The sequence below is a fragment of the Apodemus sylvaticus genome, chromosome 13 (assembly GCF_947179515.1).
Source record: "Apodemus sylvaticus chromosome 13, mApoSyl1.1, whole genome shotgun sequence".
Lineage (NCBI taxonomy): Eukaryota > Metazoa > Chordata > Mammalia > Rodentia > Muridae > Apodemus > Apodemus sylvaticus.
Window position 1 is genome coordinate 6,235,009 of NC_067484.1, and position 19,829 is coordinate 6,254,837.

Consider the following 19,829-nt stretch of genomic DNA (forward strand, 5'->3'; position numbering starts at 1 on the left):
TGCTGCCTGTTTGGTGGTTCGGTGCTTGAGAGATCTTGAGGGTCCCAGTTAAATGAGACTGCTGGTCCTCCTACAGGATTGTCTTGCTCCTCAGCTTCTTCCAGCCTTCCCTAATTCAACAACAGGGTCACCTGCTTCTGTCCATTTGGGTGCAAATATCTGCATCTGACTCTTTGAGCTGCTTGTTGGGTCTTCTGGAGTACAGTCATGCTCGTTGCCTTTTGTGAGCGCGCCATAGCCTCAGTAATAGTGTCTGGACTTGGGATCTCCTTGAGCAGGATCCCACTTTGGGCCTGTCACTGGACCTTTCTTCCCTCAGGCTTCTTTCCATTTCCATTCCTGTAATTCTTTTAGAGAAGCACATATTATGCACAATTCTACAGAGAACTTTGATAAAAGGAGAGTAGAGAGTGTGAGCATTTTTTTTTTTTTTGGAGCTAAAGTATTTTCTGTTTTCCCATGATATATCTGAGTATGGGGGTAAAAAGTAGATCCAGTTACTCACGCTATTCAAATACACAGATGCTGATCAGTCGGTGGCCCACATTTCCATAGGATTGCTTCAATCATGCATGGGTTTTCTTGAAAAACAGGGAGATACCTATGAATAGACCACCTTTGATTCATAGTGACATGACCCACACCAGGACATTTGCCTAGATGTGCCAAATGTCTTTTGCATAAAGAAAATGGAAGTGTAGAGCAAAGGAAAACAATTCAGGAATATAGAACCTGTATGGAAATGAGAATCTCCCACCAAGGTGCACAACCCTGAAATGGTCTAGTTGTTGTGGTGGTTCTCTGAAATAGTCTTCTCTCTGTACCTTCCAAAACACAATTACTGAATTGGTCATCATCAGGAATACAGCAACACAGAAGCAAACTTCCAATATTAGCATCTAATTAGCAAGGTTTCTCCATTTTCTTCTATTCCCCTTCCTAAGACAGATACCCACCCCCAAAGGGATTATGTGGGCTCAAATGAGAATGACTACCTTGTAGGTTCCCTGACAGAAGGAAAGGTGAGAGGCTAAATCTAGATCACAGTGGCTGAGACATTCCTGGCATGAAGATGCATCTATCCTCATAGACACCAGTAACCTTAACATTGATCATGTGCTGAGGTAGTGTCAGGGACAAGAAGAGGATACTAAAGAGTTATTATAGAGCAGGGAAAGGAAAAAACCAAATTATTTTTTTTCTAAAATACATCTTGCTAAATCTCCATCTGTTTTTTAACCAATTACAGAATAAATTTTGCTTGTATATTCTCTTTAATAAATGATCTTAGTTCTTTAAAAGTATTTTAATACAGCTGTACATATAGTGAATTTTAATTTATAAAATCACATATTAATAGACAAACATAAAATTAAAAAATCAACATTTTTGGTTATATAGCCATAATTAGCCATTTTATAACTAGTTTTATTTATAAATGTATATAATTCTTATTTTTATTTATTAATAAATATATATTTGATAATAATAAATAGGCTATAATTTTGATATGGAAGCAATGAAATTGAAATTTACACAAATAGGAAGAATGGAAATTATAAATAAAACTTAATAAAAAATTACTCAAAACCTAAGATCTAAAGAATGCTTTATTTTATGGGGCTTGTTTCTGAGTGCGATTTAAATTATAAAAGGAAGAGATACCCCAATATAAGGAGTTTTATATGTAAATTATTGTTGAATTTAATCAAATACTGTGGAAGATGTGATAAGATATTAATTTTTATTTTAAACTCAAGATTTTATGCCCTTCCAGGTCCATCCTTTGACTGTTCCACATACAATAAATCCTTCCCAGGCCCTGTCTCCATGAGGATGTCCACACCCCACTGCCACCCACCCCACCATACCTCTAAACTCCCTGTGACCTCCAGTTTCTTGAGGGTTAGGTGCATCTTCTCTGACTAAACCTAGACCCACAAGTCCTCTGCTGTATATGTGTTCAGGGCCTCATATCAGCTGGTGTATGCTGCTTGCTTGGTGATCCAGTGTCTGAGAGAACTTGGGGGTCCAGATCAGTTGAGACTGCTGGTCCTCCTACAGGGTTGCTTTCCTACTCAGCTTCTTCCAGCTTTCCCCTAATTCTACCACAGGGGTCAGTAGCTTCTGTCCATTGGATGGGTACAAATATCTGCATCTACCTCTTCAGCTGATTGTTGGGTCTTTCAGAGGGCAGTCATAATAGGTCCCTTTTTGTGACCTCTCCATGGCCTCCATAATATTGTCAGGTCTTGGGGCCTCCCCTTGAGCTGGATCCCACTTTGGGCCTGTTGCTGAATCTTCTTTTCCTCAGGCTTCTCTCCATTTCCATCCATGCAGTTCTTTCAGACAGAACAATTATGAGTTAGAGTTTTGACTGTGGGATGGCAACCCCATCCCTCACTTGATGCCCTGTGTTTCTGCTAGAGGTGGGTTATACAAGCTCCCTCTCCCTACTGTGTAGCATTTCATCCAAGGTTCCTCCCTTTGAGTCCTGAGAGTCTCTCACCTCCCAGGTCTCTGGTACATTCTTAAGGGTCTGCACAACTCCTACCTCTTGAGGATGCCTGTTTCCATTCTTTCTGCTGACCCTCAAGGCTTCAGTCATTTTCCCCCACCCAATACCAGATCACATTCCCCTCTCACCCCTCTCCATCTCCTTTCCCTCCAATGTCCCTGCTTCCCTCCCTCCATCCCTCCCTACACTTTTGTGGTTGCTTTCTTCTTTCTCCCAAATGGGACTGAGACATCCTCACTTGGGCCTTTCAGCTTGTTGACATTTTTGAGTTCTGTGGACTGTATCTTGGGTATTCTGTACTTTTTTAAAAAAGCTAATAGCTACTCGTTAGTGAGTATGTATCATACATGTCCTTTTGGATCTGAGTTACCTCATTCAGGATATTTTCTAGTTCCATCTATAATGAATGCAAAACTCAGCATGTCCTCATTCTTAGTAGCTGAGTAGTATTCAATTATGCAAATGAACCACATTTTCTATATCCTTTCTTTTTTCATGGGACACCTGGGTTGTTTCCTACATCCTGAGGATGCCTATTTCCATTCTTTCTCCTGGTCCTCAAGGCTTCAGTCCTTTTCCCCCACCCAATGCCAGATCATGTTCCCCTCTCACCCACTCTATCCCCTTTCCCTTCCATGTCCCTCCCTCCTCTCTCCTCTCTTTTGGTTGCTTTCTTCTCCCTCCCAAATGGCTTCTGGCTATCATGAACAAGGCTTCTATGAATAGTGGAACATGTGCCCCTGTGGCATGGTGGGGCTTCTTTTGGGTGTATTCCCAAGAGAGGTATTGCTGGGTATTCACATAGATCTATTTCTAGTTTTCTAAGGATATTCCAGATTGATTTCCAGAGTGGTTGTATCAGTTTGCAATCCTACCAGCAATGGACTATTGTTCCTCTTTCTTAACATCCTTGCCAACATATGTTGTCCCCTGTGATTTTGATCTTAGCCATTCTGATTGGTGTAATGTGAAATGTCAAGGTCGCTTTGATTTGCATATCTCTGATCACTAAGGACTTTGAACATTTCTTTAGGTGCTTCTCAGCCATTCGCTATTTTTCTATTGTGAATTCTTGGTTTAGTTCTGTACCCTATTTTTTGATTGGGTTGTTTTGGCTTTTGGTGGTTAATACATGCACCTCTCTTGGCTTCTAGATATGTAGGCTACTTTGTGCTGGATTTCATCATATCCAGGTTCATCATATCTGAAGAACAGGGAGCAAAGGGATAGAGTGGATAAAAATGACCAGCAATCAGTTAATAAAAAGAACAGTTTTTGATAAACGATAATGTACTAGCATCCAACAAATGTTTCTCAAATGTATTATAGCAAAGCTAAACTAGTGGTACCACCATGCTCTCACAAACATACTTGATTTAGCATCATACTAAGTGCATGAAATTTAGATAAAATCTTCAAAAGCATCTTTTTGAAAATACTATTTATTGCAAAAATATATGACTAAATAGATGTGGCTATTTTCCTCTCTGTTACTGTTTTCTTTGATAATGTGAAAAGGAAGAGCTATATGAAAAGGAAGAGGTGTAAAGAAAAACAGTAGTATCTTTGGATATGGTCTCAAACTGCCTTCTGAATTTGCATGTAGTCTAGCTCGAAGACTTCATCAAATTTTTTATTTTGTTCAGTAGATGATGGTTAATGTAGAAACTCATGATTGGCTCCAGAACCATGAATAAGTAACTGTGTAGTACATAGTCACAAGTGAAACATCATTTGCAACCCTCCTCCCAAAGGCTTAGGGATTTTAAGAGCTAGATAATCACAATTACTGAAGCCAAATACCATTTGTGGGACAAGAGAAGATCACGTCACTTTTAAGTTCACATAAGCTAGATTGTCTGTACAAGAAATGTATAATATCAAACCAAATAACATTTTAGATAGAGAAATGAATAGTTCATGAATCTCCCGACAGAAAAGCTTATGTGGAAGGGAGTATATGACTCTACATCCAGAAGTATATAGACAACACAAATTATAATGACCATGTATAGGAACTTGGAGTGGATTCGAGAGGACCTGCAAAGAAAAAAATGTTGGGATGAAAAATGAAAAAAAAAAGTGTGAAATTCTCAAAAAATTATGAAAATATTAATTAAAAGTAAAGAAAATAAGTGTATGGAAATTTACTATTTGTCATGACATATATTTTCTATTAGGGTGATTATTAATAATAAAAGCAGTATTATTAAAGAGGGCTAAATAATTTCCCTCCATTTTGCTTATTTACTTCTATTCACTACATAGTATCTATGATGAATTGCTTCTGCAGCTGTAAGCTCCACTTCTATCTATACCCCACAAATAAGCGGGGTTATACAAATAAGTATAAACTGCTTAGTCTGTACACTGGATAGAACAATTCAAAGCTCTACCATCTGACTGAGGAAGACCCCGTCGCTTCTGTGAACCAATTACCCATTCTGTTGCATAGTCTGACTGGGATCCTTCACCCAGACCATGTTTCTTGCCCACAACTATGATCATTTGAGCAAAACCACTTAAAATCCATTTTATAATGCCTACTGGACAATTACTAAGGTTGTAACCTTGCCCATGGTTAAAAACATGCTTGGACATGGTTTGGTTTTATGTCTCTGTGTGCTTGTTTTTGTTGTTTGTTTGATCTTGTTTTTGTTCTTGTATGAAATGCTCTGGTAAACACACTTAAAGATTAGAGTCTAATATACATCTTTGTTACATAAACTAGTTTAAATCAGCACTCAATTTTGTTTCTTATTTGTATGTTTCAAACAATGTTTAATGTTCTTGTATACCAGCTAGTACATAACCCTGAATTTCATCACATAGATTTATGGATGATAGTATGGGGATTTTCTTAAATTCTATACTTTGAGAAAAGTCACATTTAATCTGATAATCATTTATATAACATAAAAAGCATTTCTTCCTACATGCATCAGCATTGACAATATGTGTAGAATTGTATTTATTTATCATATTATCACTATGAATGAAAATTGCTTTTATTTTTAATTTTATTTTTAATTCCTTGCTACTTAGAAATGGAATATTTAGTCTTCTTTGATAGTGTTTTATTAATGTAATCACACCAAATAAGAATTTATACCTTTGCAAATTATAATCTTTCATATGACATTTTTTCCTTGGTTCTCTTTTCCTTTGTTCCAGTTGGCATGTTCCTTTCAAGTGAGTCACAAGATATATGAGATGAGCTCTATCAGCAAATAGTATATCTTGATTCTGCAGGGAATGTGCTGGCTTGTTCAACTAGAAAGTGGAGTCACGTTTTACAAACATGCCTTTTTCTACCATTATTTCTTTCATAGCCATATTTTTAAATAAATTTTATAAATCAACAATATAAAAAATCAGGAACTCAAAGTCAAAGCCTCATCATCTCCTGGAATGAGTAAAACCTCAGATCTGCCTAGTAATGCCATCAGGGCTGCATGAAGCCTAGATTCTGTTTAAACCTATCTCACAGGCAATTTTGATGAACATCAAAGTCTAAAAACTGGTGTTTAGATCCTGAAAATGAAATGTAGGTTCTTTCATTTTAAAAGTAACATTCTTTGACAATGTTTTGAAATACTGGCCTCATGTATTCATTCCACCTTTTTGAGAAACTGTTGGTAACTATACTTGTTTGTGTGAATGATGTCATTATCCTTAGTGATGCAGATGAATTGCTTCTACTCCAGAAAATACCCTTTCACCCACCCCTAGGCAAGAAAATTTAAACATGTGGGCCACACAGAAAAAGACGTCATGGATGTAGGATGGGGGAGTTGTTGAGAAGAAGGCACAAGCCAGAGAGTGAGATCAAATAAGAGGAATGGAGGTTAAAAGAACTAAAATATATTATGCAGGCATGTAACATTGTCAAACAAAAAAATCTAAAAATCAAACATTGAAAAATATGAAATCATCCATGTTAAAATAACCTTTCAACAAAAATATTCACAGCTTTTAGTAATAATTAGCACCACTTTAATTAAAACTGAAATTCCTAAAAATCAGTCACTAGTAGGCTTTGATTTCTAAACCATAACAACAACAAAAAGAGTTAACTTTAGCCTTATGTTTAAAAAGTGGCAGATGTTATGCGATTTGTTCCTTGGGTATTCAGGGCTTTTGGAAAGGATTGATCTAGCATTGGAGGGGAATATAAGCACAGAGAAAAAGGAGGGAGGTGATTGGAAAATGGATGGAGAGAAAAAGGTTTATGGGACATATGGGGAGGGGGGATCCGGGAAAGGGGAAATCATTTGGAATGAAAACAAAGAATATAGAAAATAAAAATATTTAAAAAAATAAAATAAAATAAATTATAAAAAAATAGTAAAAAAAAAGTGGCAGATGCAAAGAAAAGGCAGAAATGAGAGAATAATGGAAGCTCATGGGTAATAGCATCTGCTTTGCCTACCTAGAGTTGGCCATGGGAGATTGCTTTTGAGACAAGTCATTCAGTCACATTTTATTTTTGTGTAAAAATGGCTCCATGGTTTTAATACTTAAAATTTTTGTCATGTGACACTTTTTAAATTAATATATTTATAATTCAATAACTATCACCAAAGTCCTGTAAAATGCTGATATTCCCTCCACTTTTATAAAGGTTTATCACCTGTATTTGATCATATGACTTTCTGTAAATATGCAATGGTAATCATTTTTAGTTCATTGGTAAAGTAATTTTAACATGTCCTAATTTTTAAATAGCAAGCTCTGGATTATTAACCATGAAAAGATTCCTAAGTAGTGGTATTATTTAATTCTGTCTGCTTATTTTAGTATTGTTGAGGATATTTATATATTAGCATCCTGATATTGATTCTCTGGCTAACATCAGATTGAAATTAATGGAAAGGAAAAGTAGAGAGGAATATTTTCCTTTTCATTTTTATGGAACCATTTCTCTATGCACAAAAGATGCCACTGAAATTGATTTGAGCCACACATACAAATGATAAACTTCATGAAAAGGAACTTGGCCAAGAAAGTATATTCAGTTGTTCTCTAGAGATCTGAGTCATTGTCACTAGGTTTAAATATCACTTATATAAACCTGTTACATAAATCTGCATCTTCATTATTGATTGATGGATTGATTGATTGATTGACTGATTGATTATAATCCCACTGGAAGGAGAAATGACTGATGTAATTCTAAATGTTGATGTTTTAAACGACTATGTAAGAACCATACATTTGATGTTTGGGATATGTATATATTTGGACATTTTTCATTGTAAATAACTAATAAGGCAATGTTCTTTCATTTTTAGCATCCATTTTCATTGGTATTTCCTTGGAAATAAATATGAAATCCACACACATTTTGTTCTAGGGAGTCACAAACCAAAGTAAAAACATTATCTTTTTTAAAAAAAATTCTACAACTGGGTAGAAATGTGAGTTATGTGACTAGCAATGTTCAAGCCTTCATGCTTCAGTTAATTTAGCCCACTTGGGATCTTAATATATTTCATTGCTTCACAGAATCCTTGCCTGGTATAATACCTACCATAAAACAGTTCACATGTGCAACTGTAAACATTCAGTATTTAAGAACATGGAGCTATAATAGATAGCAACATATTCCAGGATGTAGCTTCTAAGTGCAGCTGCCTGAGTGGGCCTTTCAAAATAATTAATTCAACCACACCATCTCTTCAACACTCTCTACAATCAAGTTTATAAAACACAGATACCTCTCTTCAAGTAATTCTTGAATTTCTTATTATGATGTTATTTTTTCATAATTCCTCCATTTTCACATCCTCTATTCATTATGTATTTACTTCATTCATACGTCTTGACAGATAGATATTTATCACTTACTATAAACCATGGAAATGTTCCTAGGAAGCACACTTAGTTTATATAGAGCTTTATAGGGTCTTTACTTCCTGGAACTTACAATTCCATTTTTTCTGAGCTAAAGTACATTCAATGCATTTAAATGGGAGTCAAAGGCTGCAGGACTTTGCAATTGCCTTGGAGATGCATGGAAAATTATGAAAAAAATTAGAATCACTGCATAATAATAGGATTTCAACTATAAAATATACTGGAATGAACAAAATTATATGTTTAGTTTGCTTATCAAGGACATTTCTTAAATTTTGTAGAAGGTGGTAATGAACACCTACAATTACCTTATGCAGTGTTTGATCAGAACTATGATGTTTTTATATGCACAATGAATTATTTTACAGTGCTTCAGTAATTAGGGTGTCACTCTGTACATTAAATACTTTAGGTCACAAGTTTCTGATTCCATATTTCTTAAATAAATATTTTTTAAGAAGGTTGTGTTTATGATAATCAACTGTGTAAAGGAGCAAAGTAAGTATCGTTTGGAAAGATTCTCTACTTAGTGTTTACCCTAATGTTTAAATTTAATCATTTTATAATACTTACTATAGAACATGTATACAGTATAGTTTTGTCCAATTATATATATATATATATATATATATATATATATATATATATGAGTTAGTGTTTTGCAGAGTGGTACCAAGGACTGTGAGAACAATTAATTTATTTTTCTCCATACCTTTTGTTTCTTTGTAGAACGATTCAATGTTTATCTTATGCCTACACCCAACCTGGATATTTATGGTGAATGCACAATGCAGATCACTCATGAGAATATCTATCTCTGGGATATACACAATGCCAAGGTCAAGCTAGTGATGTGGCCTCTTAGCTCACTGAGGAGATATGGTCGAGACTCAACTTGGTTCACCTTTGAGTCAGGAAGGTAAGTTCCAATTCATGACAAAAGTGCAACAGGCATGTAACAGTGTCCTGTGAAGGAAATTCTGGCTGCCATTGCCATGTGTAAGTATTAAATTATGAAAGTTCAAAGTTAACAAATACGAATCTCTTCAGTTTCTTATTTGAAAAATGTTATTAATTATATTTCAGGTTAATTATTGCAGTAAAAATAATTGCAGTCTCAGACATGTATATCAAGCTATTTTAATAATGTAAGATATTAAAGTACTATAATATTAATTTTGACATTTTTGTTCTTTAATTGGGCTGCCTTGTTTAGGTTCAATAGAAGATTTATGTAGCCCTTCTGGAACTTGATCTACCAAAGTGGTTTCATATCCATGGAAGATGAGGATAGGAGAAAGGCTAAAAGGACGAGAAAAGAAGTGCGGAGAGGGAAGAACTGAGAGTAGAAGAGGGAGGGGAAACTGTGATTTAGATGCAAAGTTAATTAATTAGTTAATTAATTAATTAATTAAAATATTAAAATAAATATTGTTTACTATGGGAGATAAATAAATTAATAAAGTGCTAAACTCACAAACATGAAAATCTGATTTCAATTTCAGAACACACATAGTAAAGTAAAACACATAGACAAAACATTATAAAACATAAACAAACAAAAAACCTTGTCCATCATGATCTGTACTTATAATCCAAATATTAATGAGGCAGAGGCAGAGAGATACCTAGGAATACATGGTCTCCACATTTAACCTTATTGGTGGACATGGCTAATGAGATGCCCTGTCTCCAAGGAGATCAGTGATTTGAGAATGATACCCAATGTTCCCCACTGGCATCTACACATAAACTCCTACTCCCACAGAGATGGGGGATGGAGAGAGAGAGGGAGAATAACATTTGAACTTGTATGCAAAAGAAGAGCCACACATAAATACATATAGACACATGCTTAAAGACTATTCTTGCAAAGCAGAATGGTTCACACCTGCAATGTCAGCACTTGAGAGGCAATTGAGTCTCTCAATTCCAGAGCAATTTAGTGTAGATAGTGAACCACAGGCCAAAAGGAGTTATGCCATGAGACTCTCTCAAAAAATTGGATATTTCCTGGAATTACTGGATTGGTTTTCTTCATTTTTTCTATCCCTATATTCCTACTGGATGTCCCTCTGTGTAACTTTCACTCCTATCTTTAATATGCTCAAGCTTTGAAGTTACTGTTTATAGACCCACACCAGACTATGTTCTTGGTAGCATGTATTAAACTTCTATGACTTTGACTACTATTTTAGTAGTATTAAAATGCATGAAGACACATTAACACATTAGAATAGGTAAGGCTCATACTCTCCAAATAATCATTGTTTTGCTTTGGCTGTTTGCCATAATAACATTATAAAAAATGACTATTAGAATACTGGAAAATTATGTGCATTTCCATGCATCAATATGTCTTGGGCATTAGAGAGTGTTGGATTATAATTACTGCTTCCTTTTTCACTCATTTAGCCTGGGCCTTTTGTCCATGCCAGTGCTCGGTTTTCTTCTTTATATTAGAGGGCTTGTGTTCTCAGAAGCTGAGTGAGTTAGTGATCATAAAGCTGCAAACAGCATGGTATAAAACTGGCATAAGCAAGTAATTTTTTAAAAAATTCTTCCTCAGAAACTTATAGTTTTCCTATGTATAATCTCAGGAAATTTCTAGCTTATCATGAAGAATTCTTTGTTTTGTTTTGTTTTGTTTTGTTTTGTTTTCAAGACAGGGCTTCTTTGTGCAGCCCTCGCTGTCCTGAAACTCACTCTTCAGACCATGCTGGCCTTGAACTCAGAAATCCTCCTGCCTCTGCCTTCCAAATGCTGGGATTAAAGGTATGTGCCACCACCGCCCGGCTATCTTGAAGAATTCTTATTGACAAAATGTTAATATTCTACTAGGTTACACTCTTGCCCTAAACCACAAGAAATAAGCCAACCACAACACTTGGGAGGACATCTGCCTTTAAAAACTTGACAGATAGATCTGAATGTTCTAGAAATAGAAGCCAGAGTTCCCTATGTAGGCTCACTGTGAAAATGTGATTGGTACAAAAGGACTTTGTGACTAAATCAAAGGGAAATACTGAATTGCCACCCCTATTATAAAGGATGCTCAGAGCATTACTTTGGGTGAGTAGTTTCTCTGCTATTCAAGACCCAATGGGATACATAAAACATCTTTGATATAAGATATACATTTCTTGGCTAATATCCACATTATCAGTGAGTGCATACCATGTGTCTTCTTTTGTGATTGGGTTACCTCACTTAGATGATACTTTCCAGTTCTACTCATTTGCCTAAGAATTTCATGATTTCATTGTTTTAAATAGCTGAGTAGTATTCCAATAGTGTAAATATACCATATTTTCTGTATTCATTCCTCCGTTGAGTCCCAAGACACAATTCACATATCAAGTGATGTCCAAGAAGAAGGAAGGAGAGGCCCCTGGTTCTGGAAAGCCTCGATGCAGCAATATAGGAAAATATCAGGATAGGGAAGTTGTAGGTGGTTGATTGGGGAAAGGAGAGGGAAGAGGGCTTATGGGACTTTTGGGGGGGGCGTGGAACCATGAAAGGGGAAATTGTTTGAAATGTAAATAAAGAATATATTTAATAAAAAAGAAAGATATATATTTCTTTGAGATGATGTTTTTGATATGATAGTGTTGTCTATGGTGAAATCAGATTATAAAGCTGGCAGGGACTGACCCAGCTGGGGAAGTCACGACCAAGGGAAATCCAGGGCTTTGATATTCAGGAAGGCACAGGTACGGTGAGGTAATGACAGACACACACACCAGAGAGTGGTTTGAATCTGCTGCAATTTTACTTTTTAGTCAGGCATATTTATAGTATATTGAGGAACAGATCGAAGTTGGTACACCTCCAGAAACACTCAAACAATTGCTAAACAAGGTACATTTCCATCTTAATTAGAACAGCAAGTAGACATGACATGATGCCTATAGGAACTCTCACTCTGTGATCCATGACCAAAAGCAAACTATGATCATGAACCTCAGATAATATGGTGTTCGATTCTAACTTGTGGTTACTTATTAAAGTTGTGTTATTAATCAACAGGAGAAGCTGGGCCTTCAGACCAATTTGTATGCTTAAAGCCTTCTTCTGTCATCAAAACTCTAAATGCTTTTTAAAATGAGCACATATTCATTACAAGAGCCCTCTTTATTGCCCTGAACAGCAAACACCAAGGTAGTCTGGCTCAAGCTAATCTATGTCTATAATCTAAAGAATATTATAGGACCTTCTACCCTTCAATGCTTTTATCCATCTATTACCTTCTTATCGTAAGTACCTGTATAAAGCAATAGCTCATGGTAGTCCTATACTTTTTCATACTGTATTCTTCCTGCTACAAACTATTCATAACATTCCCTAATGTCTCTGTTCTTTGTGTATTACATTTGCTGAGGCTAATGGTAAAGACGGACCCTATTGAAAAACATTCCAAGACTTTCTTTCACTAAGGTTCAATTTGGGTTCATTGAGTTTAGGACTGAAAGCAGTAGGTGTAATCGCCACATCCTCTTTTCTTTCCACCAGAATACCAAATTCTCCTTTATCAATTAACCAGCTTGTAGGCTGGGATCATGCTGTATAAAGAATTAAGAATAGGAAGAAGAAAGATACAGTGCAGAACCCATAACCCAGGAAGCACAGTATCCTTGAAGAACATCAAAGCCCTTTTCAAGGCCAGAGGTGGGCACACTGCCAGAGACTTCGAGGGAGCCTAGCACCAAGGGGCATTTTTCTCCTGTCCGCCTTAGTGACGTACTGTCCTGTCACACAGATAACACTGGAGTTGGTGTGGCATAAAGCAATGAAAATATGTTTATATATCCTCAATGTATAGAAAAAATTAGGTAATTTCACACCATATTATAAAATATGTGGCTAGTCTAACTGCATAACCTCAAGTTAGAAACCTGAACTCAACTTGAACTTGCACCTACAGATGGTACTGTGTCCTGCCAAAATTATGTCAAAGCCCTCATCCCTAAACTAATCATGTTTGTAGATCCTTTGGGAGATATTTAGGTTAAGATAATATCATAAACATAGGGTGGCCATTATAATAGCATCTTCATTCAGATACAGGAACTGGAGAGAAGGCTCAGGAGTTAAGGATACTTTGTGATTTTCCAGGAGATCTAAGTTCAATCACTGGAATCTATGTCAGATGACTCACAGCCTGCTGCATCTACAGCCCTATGTGGATCCAACATTTCTGGGCTCTATTAAGACATATAACCACACAGAGGAATATAACTAAAAATAATCCCCAATTTTTAAAAATAAAGGAGAGACTCGAGACATTGTTTACCTTAATCTCTCTTGCCATCTAAAGACAGCAAGAAGGCAAACATTTCATGCCAAGTGAAAACATATACTATTTGCTCTTGAGCCTTCAGAACTCTGATATCATATATTTCTGCAGCTTAAGTCCACTCCCAGTCTAGAGATGAACAACACCAAAATCAGGATTTAGTTCCTAGATTTTATAAGCATGGAAAAAGTATGCATTCACTTCCCTGCTCTTAATTAGCTATTTTAATTTCCTGCTGCATTAACCTCCCTACTGTGATCACATATAACCTGGATTTTTGAGCTAAAATAACTTTCTATTCCCTCCCCGAGATGCTCTTTTTTAGAGTATTTATTATTGCAGCAAAAATTAAACTAGGTCAAGAAGCATTGACATAAGTGCACAGTTTAAAATTATGAACTCACAAAAGAAACATAAAGGCAATTATAGCTTAGTCATAACAATTATGACAAGGTTTTTTAGAATACTAAAATGAAACAAAATCCAAAATACTAAAATAAGTCCAAAATCAATTATACAATAATAAATTTTGTGTCCTCCAAGCTAAAATGTTATGTTTTTCCGAAGGCATCCTTGATAAAATTAAAAGACAAGCCAGGATCAGAGTTAAGAAAAAAATCTAATCATATTTTTACTGAAAAATTACATGCATTCAAAATTTCTAAACAGTTTTTACAACCCTAAACTAAAAGACAAATAAACCATTCATAAATGAGCTAAAAGTGTCCTTTTGTATCAGAAGTTATACTGATACTCTGGAAAACACATGTAGAAACTATGATCAACAAAATTGGAAACCAGCAATGATAAAAAATGATAAAAAAAAAAAAGCTCCACTGCATTAGACCTTGCAAACACACACAACCACACACACACAACTCCAGTGTGTCAAGCAGAGACACACAATTCTTATTCTCTTGGTAATGTGAATGAAAACTGGCATACAATTTACAGAAATTCTTTGACATTTTTTATATAAACCATATTATAGAGAAATTTTATTTCTACAAATTTATTTTTAAAAGATATTCATATCTGAATTCTCATAGTTGCTTTCTGTATAGTAGTCAAAATAGAACAAGGAAATTTACAGCAAATGGACTGGATACGCAAATCATAATAGTGTTATTTAATATAATATCCCTTTTAAAAACTCTGCAAAGTCTAAGTCAATGAGTATTATTCTAAACAACACAGATGAATACATTTATACAAAATTCTATTAATCAAAATTAATATGTACAGGAAGAAAAAGTTTGAGATATATGGATAATACACTGTTCACATGTAAAAAGAAACTTTTCACATGATTAGAATACACTGTATCCTGAAATGCTAAAAGTTTTCACTATTAAAAACTCTGACTTGATGCGGTGGATTAATTAATTTGTTCTGTTTATCCATTTCATGCCATATGTATATTTCAAAACACCATATTGTACATGTATTTTTATATTTTACTAATATCCTTTATGAAAAATGAATGCCTTAAACAAGCTGTTTTAAACATGCATAGCATGCTTTGTTCATACTTACCACACTTTTCTTTGTCCAGTCTTCCTCTTCTCTACCTTTCAATAATTCTCTTGCTTTTCCCACATCATTTACTTTGTATTGTAATAATTTAAAAATATTTTTCTACATAATAAATATATTTGTATTTCTCAGTCTAGTTTATTTAACTAAACAAAATGATTTCCAGTTCAGTCTACTTTTTACTAATAACATAATGTTATTCTTCATTATGGTTGACTATAACTCCAATATATTGTATGTGTGTGTGTTTCTCGATGTTTCTACTCATTAAAATCTATGCTAATTGCAAAACTTGGCAATAACTAATACTGTAAAAATACAGGTTCATAGGTGTCTATAATACCCTGGCTTATATTCCTTTAGATATGTTCCTTGGAGTAGTGTAGCTGGCTCCTCTGGTAGTTGTAGTTTTAGATTTCTAAATATCCTTCACAATAATTTTCACACTATTTCCACTAATTACTTTCTAATTCACAGTAGTAATCGTTAATTCATTTGTTGTTTCTTTCTTTGATAATAGACATTCTGAAGGGAGAAATAGATTTCAGTTTTTCTGACTAATACTGTTGAAAATTCTTTTGTGCCTTTATTTATTTATTTATTTTATCACTTAGAATTATTTTGAGAATTTTTATTTCAATTCATTTTCTCTCTTATAAAATATTGAGTCGTGTACTTGGCTTTCCTTTGATCTGTTAAAACACTAACAAAAACAAATTAAGGAGAGCAGAATGTTTATTTCAGCTTACAATTCGATGACATAGCATAACATTGACTAAGACCAGCTAAGACAGAAACTCAAGCAGGAATATGGTGGTAGGACCTGAAACACAGACCCAAGAAGAATAATTTTTTGTAGACTTTCCTCAGTCTACATTTATTATACAGACCAGGCCTGCCTGCCAACAGATAGCTCTTTGTTCATTCTTCCTAATCAGTCAGCAATCGAGAAAATACCCAATGACACGCCCATAAGCCAATCTGATGGAAACAATGTCTTCACTGAGATTCACTCTCCCCAGAAATGTCCAGGTTTGTATCAAGTTGGTAAAACTTGGATATACCTGAAAAGAAGGCATTCCACCCTTTTTGTCAACTTTGTCTTACAAACACATCATTATAAGCTGTATCATTTCCATTTCTTTTTTTAAATTCTATTTTATATTTTTATTTAGCTGATTGTGCTATCTGATTAACAACATTCTTTTGTTTTCTTAAAAAAAGTATTAGATATTTTCTTTGTTTCAAGTGTTATTCCCTTTCTTAGTTTCCCCTCTGAAAATCCCCTATCCCATCTTCTCTCCACCTTAGTTCTTATTCTTAAAGATCTCATGTTAATATTACAGTTGAAAACAGTCCATTTTTTTCAGAGTCACAGTCTTCAAAATTTTTAATATTTATAAACTCAAGACATCTCTAAGACTTCAGTCCTTTTTACTGTTGCTCTTGTAAAACAAAAAATGAACTACATGCTTTCCTTTTTCAAGAGCTAAAGAAAAGTACTTAAAAATGGTCACACATAAGCAAAACCAAAGACCAACAGTAAAATTTAATGTCTATTGTCTGGAACAAACTAGATCTTCTAGATAGCAAAGAGCATAGGCAGCTCAATGTCTCTGGTTTATCTAAAACACATGTATATTTTCAGATTAGCTAAGGCCAGCTACATTCCACATCTGCCATACTGTTCTTGACAGATATCCCATAGTTTTGGTGTCTGCAATACCTAGGGCTCTCCCCTGAAGTTTCTCTTTTACCAGTGACCTCTACTGGCCTTTCACAGTGCCAAGCCTCAGCTGCTCTTTATTACCCTTTCAAAGAGAATATCATATAGAAGACTGACACATTTCTAATGTTGTCTTCCAGTTTTATCTTTTTTGAAAATTATAACATTGTTAACTAAATATTGCATATTTGCATGCAATTATATGCAAACTGCATCACAACTTTCCTCATGTGAAAATCTATGAAGAAAGAAAGTAGGAAGAGGTCTATTGCTTCCATTTTCTATTCTTATTTGCTGTTTGAATATTTAGCAATGAGCTTTTTTCCCACCATTTTTTTTCTAAATTCTTTGTTTACATTCCAAACGCTTTCCTCTTTCCCAGTTCCCCGCTCCCCATATGTCCCATAGCCTACTCTCCACCCATTCTCCAATCACCTCCCTCCTTTTTCTCTGTCCTGGTATTCCCCTACAATGCTGGATCAGGCCTTTCCAAGATCAGGGCCCTCTCTTTACTTCTTCATGGGAGTCATTTGATATGTTACTTGTGTCATGGGTATTCAGAGCTTCTGGGCTAGTTAATATCCACTTATCAGTAATTTCATTCCATATATATTATTTTGTGATTGGGTTACCTCACTTAGGATGATATTTTCCAGTTCCAACCATTTGCCTACGAATTTCATGAATTCAGTGTTTTTAATTGCTGAGTAGTATTTCATTGTGTAAATATACCACGTTTTCTGTATCCATTCCTCCATTGAGGGACATCTGGATTCTTTCCAGCTTCTGGCTGTTATAAATAAGGCTGCTATGAACATACTGGAGCATGTGTCCTTATTGCATGCTGGGGAATCCTCTGGGTATATGCCCAGGAGTGGTATAGCAGGGTCCTCCGGTAGTGTCATGTTCAATTTTCTTAGGAACCACCTGTCTGATTTCCAGAGTGGTTGTACCATCTTGCAATCCCACCAGCAGTGAGGAGTGTTCCTCTTTCTCCACATCTTTACCAACCCCTGCTGTCTCCTGAGTTTTTATCCTTAGCCATTCTGACTGCTGTGAGGTGAAATCTCAGGGTTGTTTTGATTTGCATTTCCCTAATGACTAATGATTATGAACATTTCTTAAGGTGCTTCTCAGCCATCTGAATTTCTTTAGGTGAAAATTCTTTGTTTAGATCTGCACCCCATTTTAATAGGGGTATTTGGTTCCCTGGGGTCTAACTTCTTGAGTTCTTTGTATATATTGGATATTAGCCCTCTATCGGATGTAGGGTTGGTAAAGATCTTTTCCCAGTTTGATGGTTGCCATTTTGTCCTTTTAACAGTGTCCTTTGCCTTACAGAAACTTTGTAATTTTATGAGGTCCCATTTGTCAATTCTTGATCTTAGAGCATAAGCTATTGGTGTTCTGTTCAGGAACTTTTTCCCTGTGTCTATGTACTCAAGGGTTTTACCCAGTTTCTTTTCTATTAGTTTCAGTATATCTGGTTTTACATGGAGGTATTTGATCCAAGAACACATCAAAATAATCATCCACCATGATCAAGTAGGCTTCATCCCAGGGATGCAGGGATGATTCAATATAAGGAAATCCATCAATGCAATCCACTACATAAACAAACTCAAAGAAAAAACCACATGATCATTTGATTAGTTGCTGAAAAAGCATTTGACAAAATTCAGCATCCTTTCATGCTAAAAATCTTAGAAAGAGCAGGGATTCAAGGCCCATACCTAAACATATTTAAAGCAATATACAGCAAACCGGTAGCCAACATCAAACTAAAGGGAGAGAAACTTGAAGCAATCCCACTAAAATCATGGACTAGACAAGGCTGCCCTCTCTCTCCATATCCTTTTAATATGAATAATATCCTTTTAATAAATCCTTTTAACTTGAAGTTCTTGCTAGAGCAATTAGACAACATAAGGAGGTCAAGGGGATACAAATTGGAAAGGAAGAAATCAAATTATCACTATTTGCAGATGATATGATAGTATACTTAAGTGACCCAAAAAACTCCACCAGAGAACTTCTACAGCTGATAAACAACTTCAGCAAAGTGGCTGGTTATAAAATCAACTCAAGCAAATCAGTAGCCTTCCTATCCTCAAAGGATAAACATGCTGAGAAAAAAGTAAGGGAAATGACACCCTTCACAATAGCCACAAACAATATAAAGTATCTTGGTGTGACTCTAACCAAACAAATAAAAGATCTGTATGAGAAGAACATTAGGTCTCTAAAGAAGGAAATTGAAGAAGACCTCAGAAAATGGAAAAATGTTCCATGCTCTTGGATTGACAGGATTAATATAGTTAAAATGGCCATCTTGCCAAAAGTAATAAACAGATTCAACGCAATCCCCATCAAAATCCCAACTCGGTTCTTCTTAGAGTTAGAAAAGGCAATGAGCTTTTAAAATGAAATACCTTACATGAAAGAATGCCGCTAAAGATTAGAGAGAAATCTCGTGTTATTCTATAAACTAGGTGTTATAAGGCAATGGATCTGGCCAGATCTCCAGTCATTACAAATATTTATCACTCACTTTGCTTAATATGGATATTGAGAATACTTAGAGTCAAGATTATAATGGCAGTATGTTGTCTGAACACAAAATTATGCCCATTATTAATTCCACATAACATATTTATAAAATTAACTTTAAAAAATAATATCAACAAAAGCATTTGTGGAAAAATATTGCAAACTATGATTTTGTTCTTAAGAGGGGCTTTAAAAAGAACCTAAGGCTCATATATTTACTACATATGTTTACATTTATAGTAAATATATTTACTATATTGTAAATGTTTTTTACAAGACAACAAATTGTTTTCAAAGAAAGTAATATATACTCATATACCTGCTTATAGTACAAAGAGAGAGTA

General features: G+C 35.1%; 1 protein-coding gene across 1 annotated transcript in view; it reads left to right on the plus strand.

The window, feature by feature from the left end:
• Dok6 (docking protein 6) overlaps positions 1–19,829 on the plus strand; it is a 564,609-nt gene that overhangs the window by 316,351 nt on the left and 228,429 nt on the right. Inside the window, exon 5 of the mRNA XM_052155464.1 lies at positions 9,107–9,296. Coding sequence (XP_052011424.1) covers positions 9,107–9,296 — 190 coding nt within the window. The remainder of the gene's footprint in view (positions 1–9,106; positions 9,297–19,829) is intronic.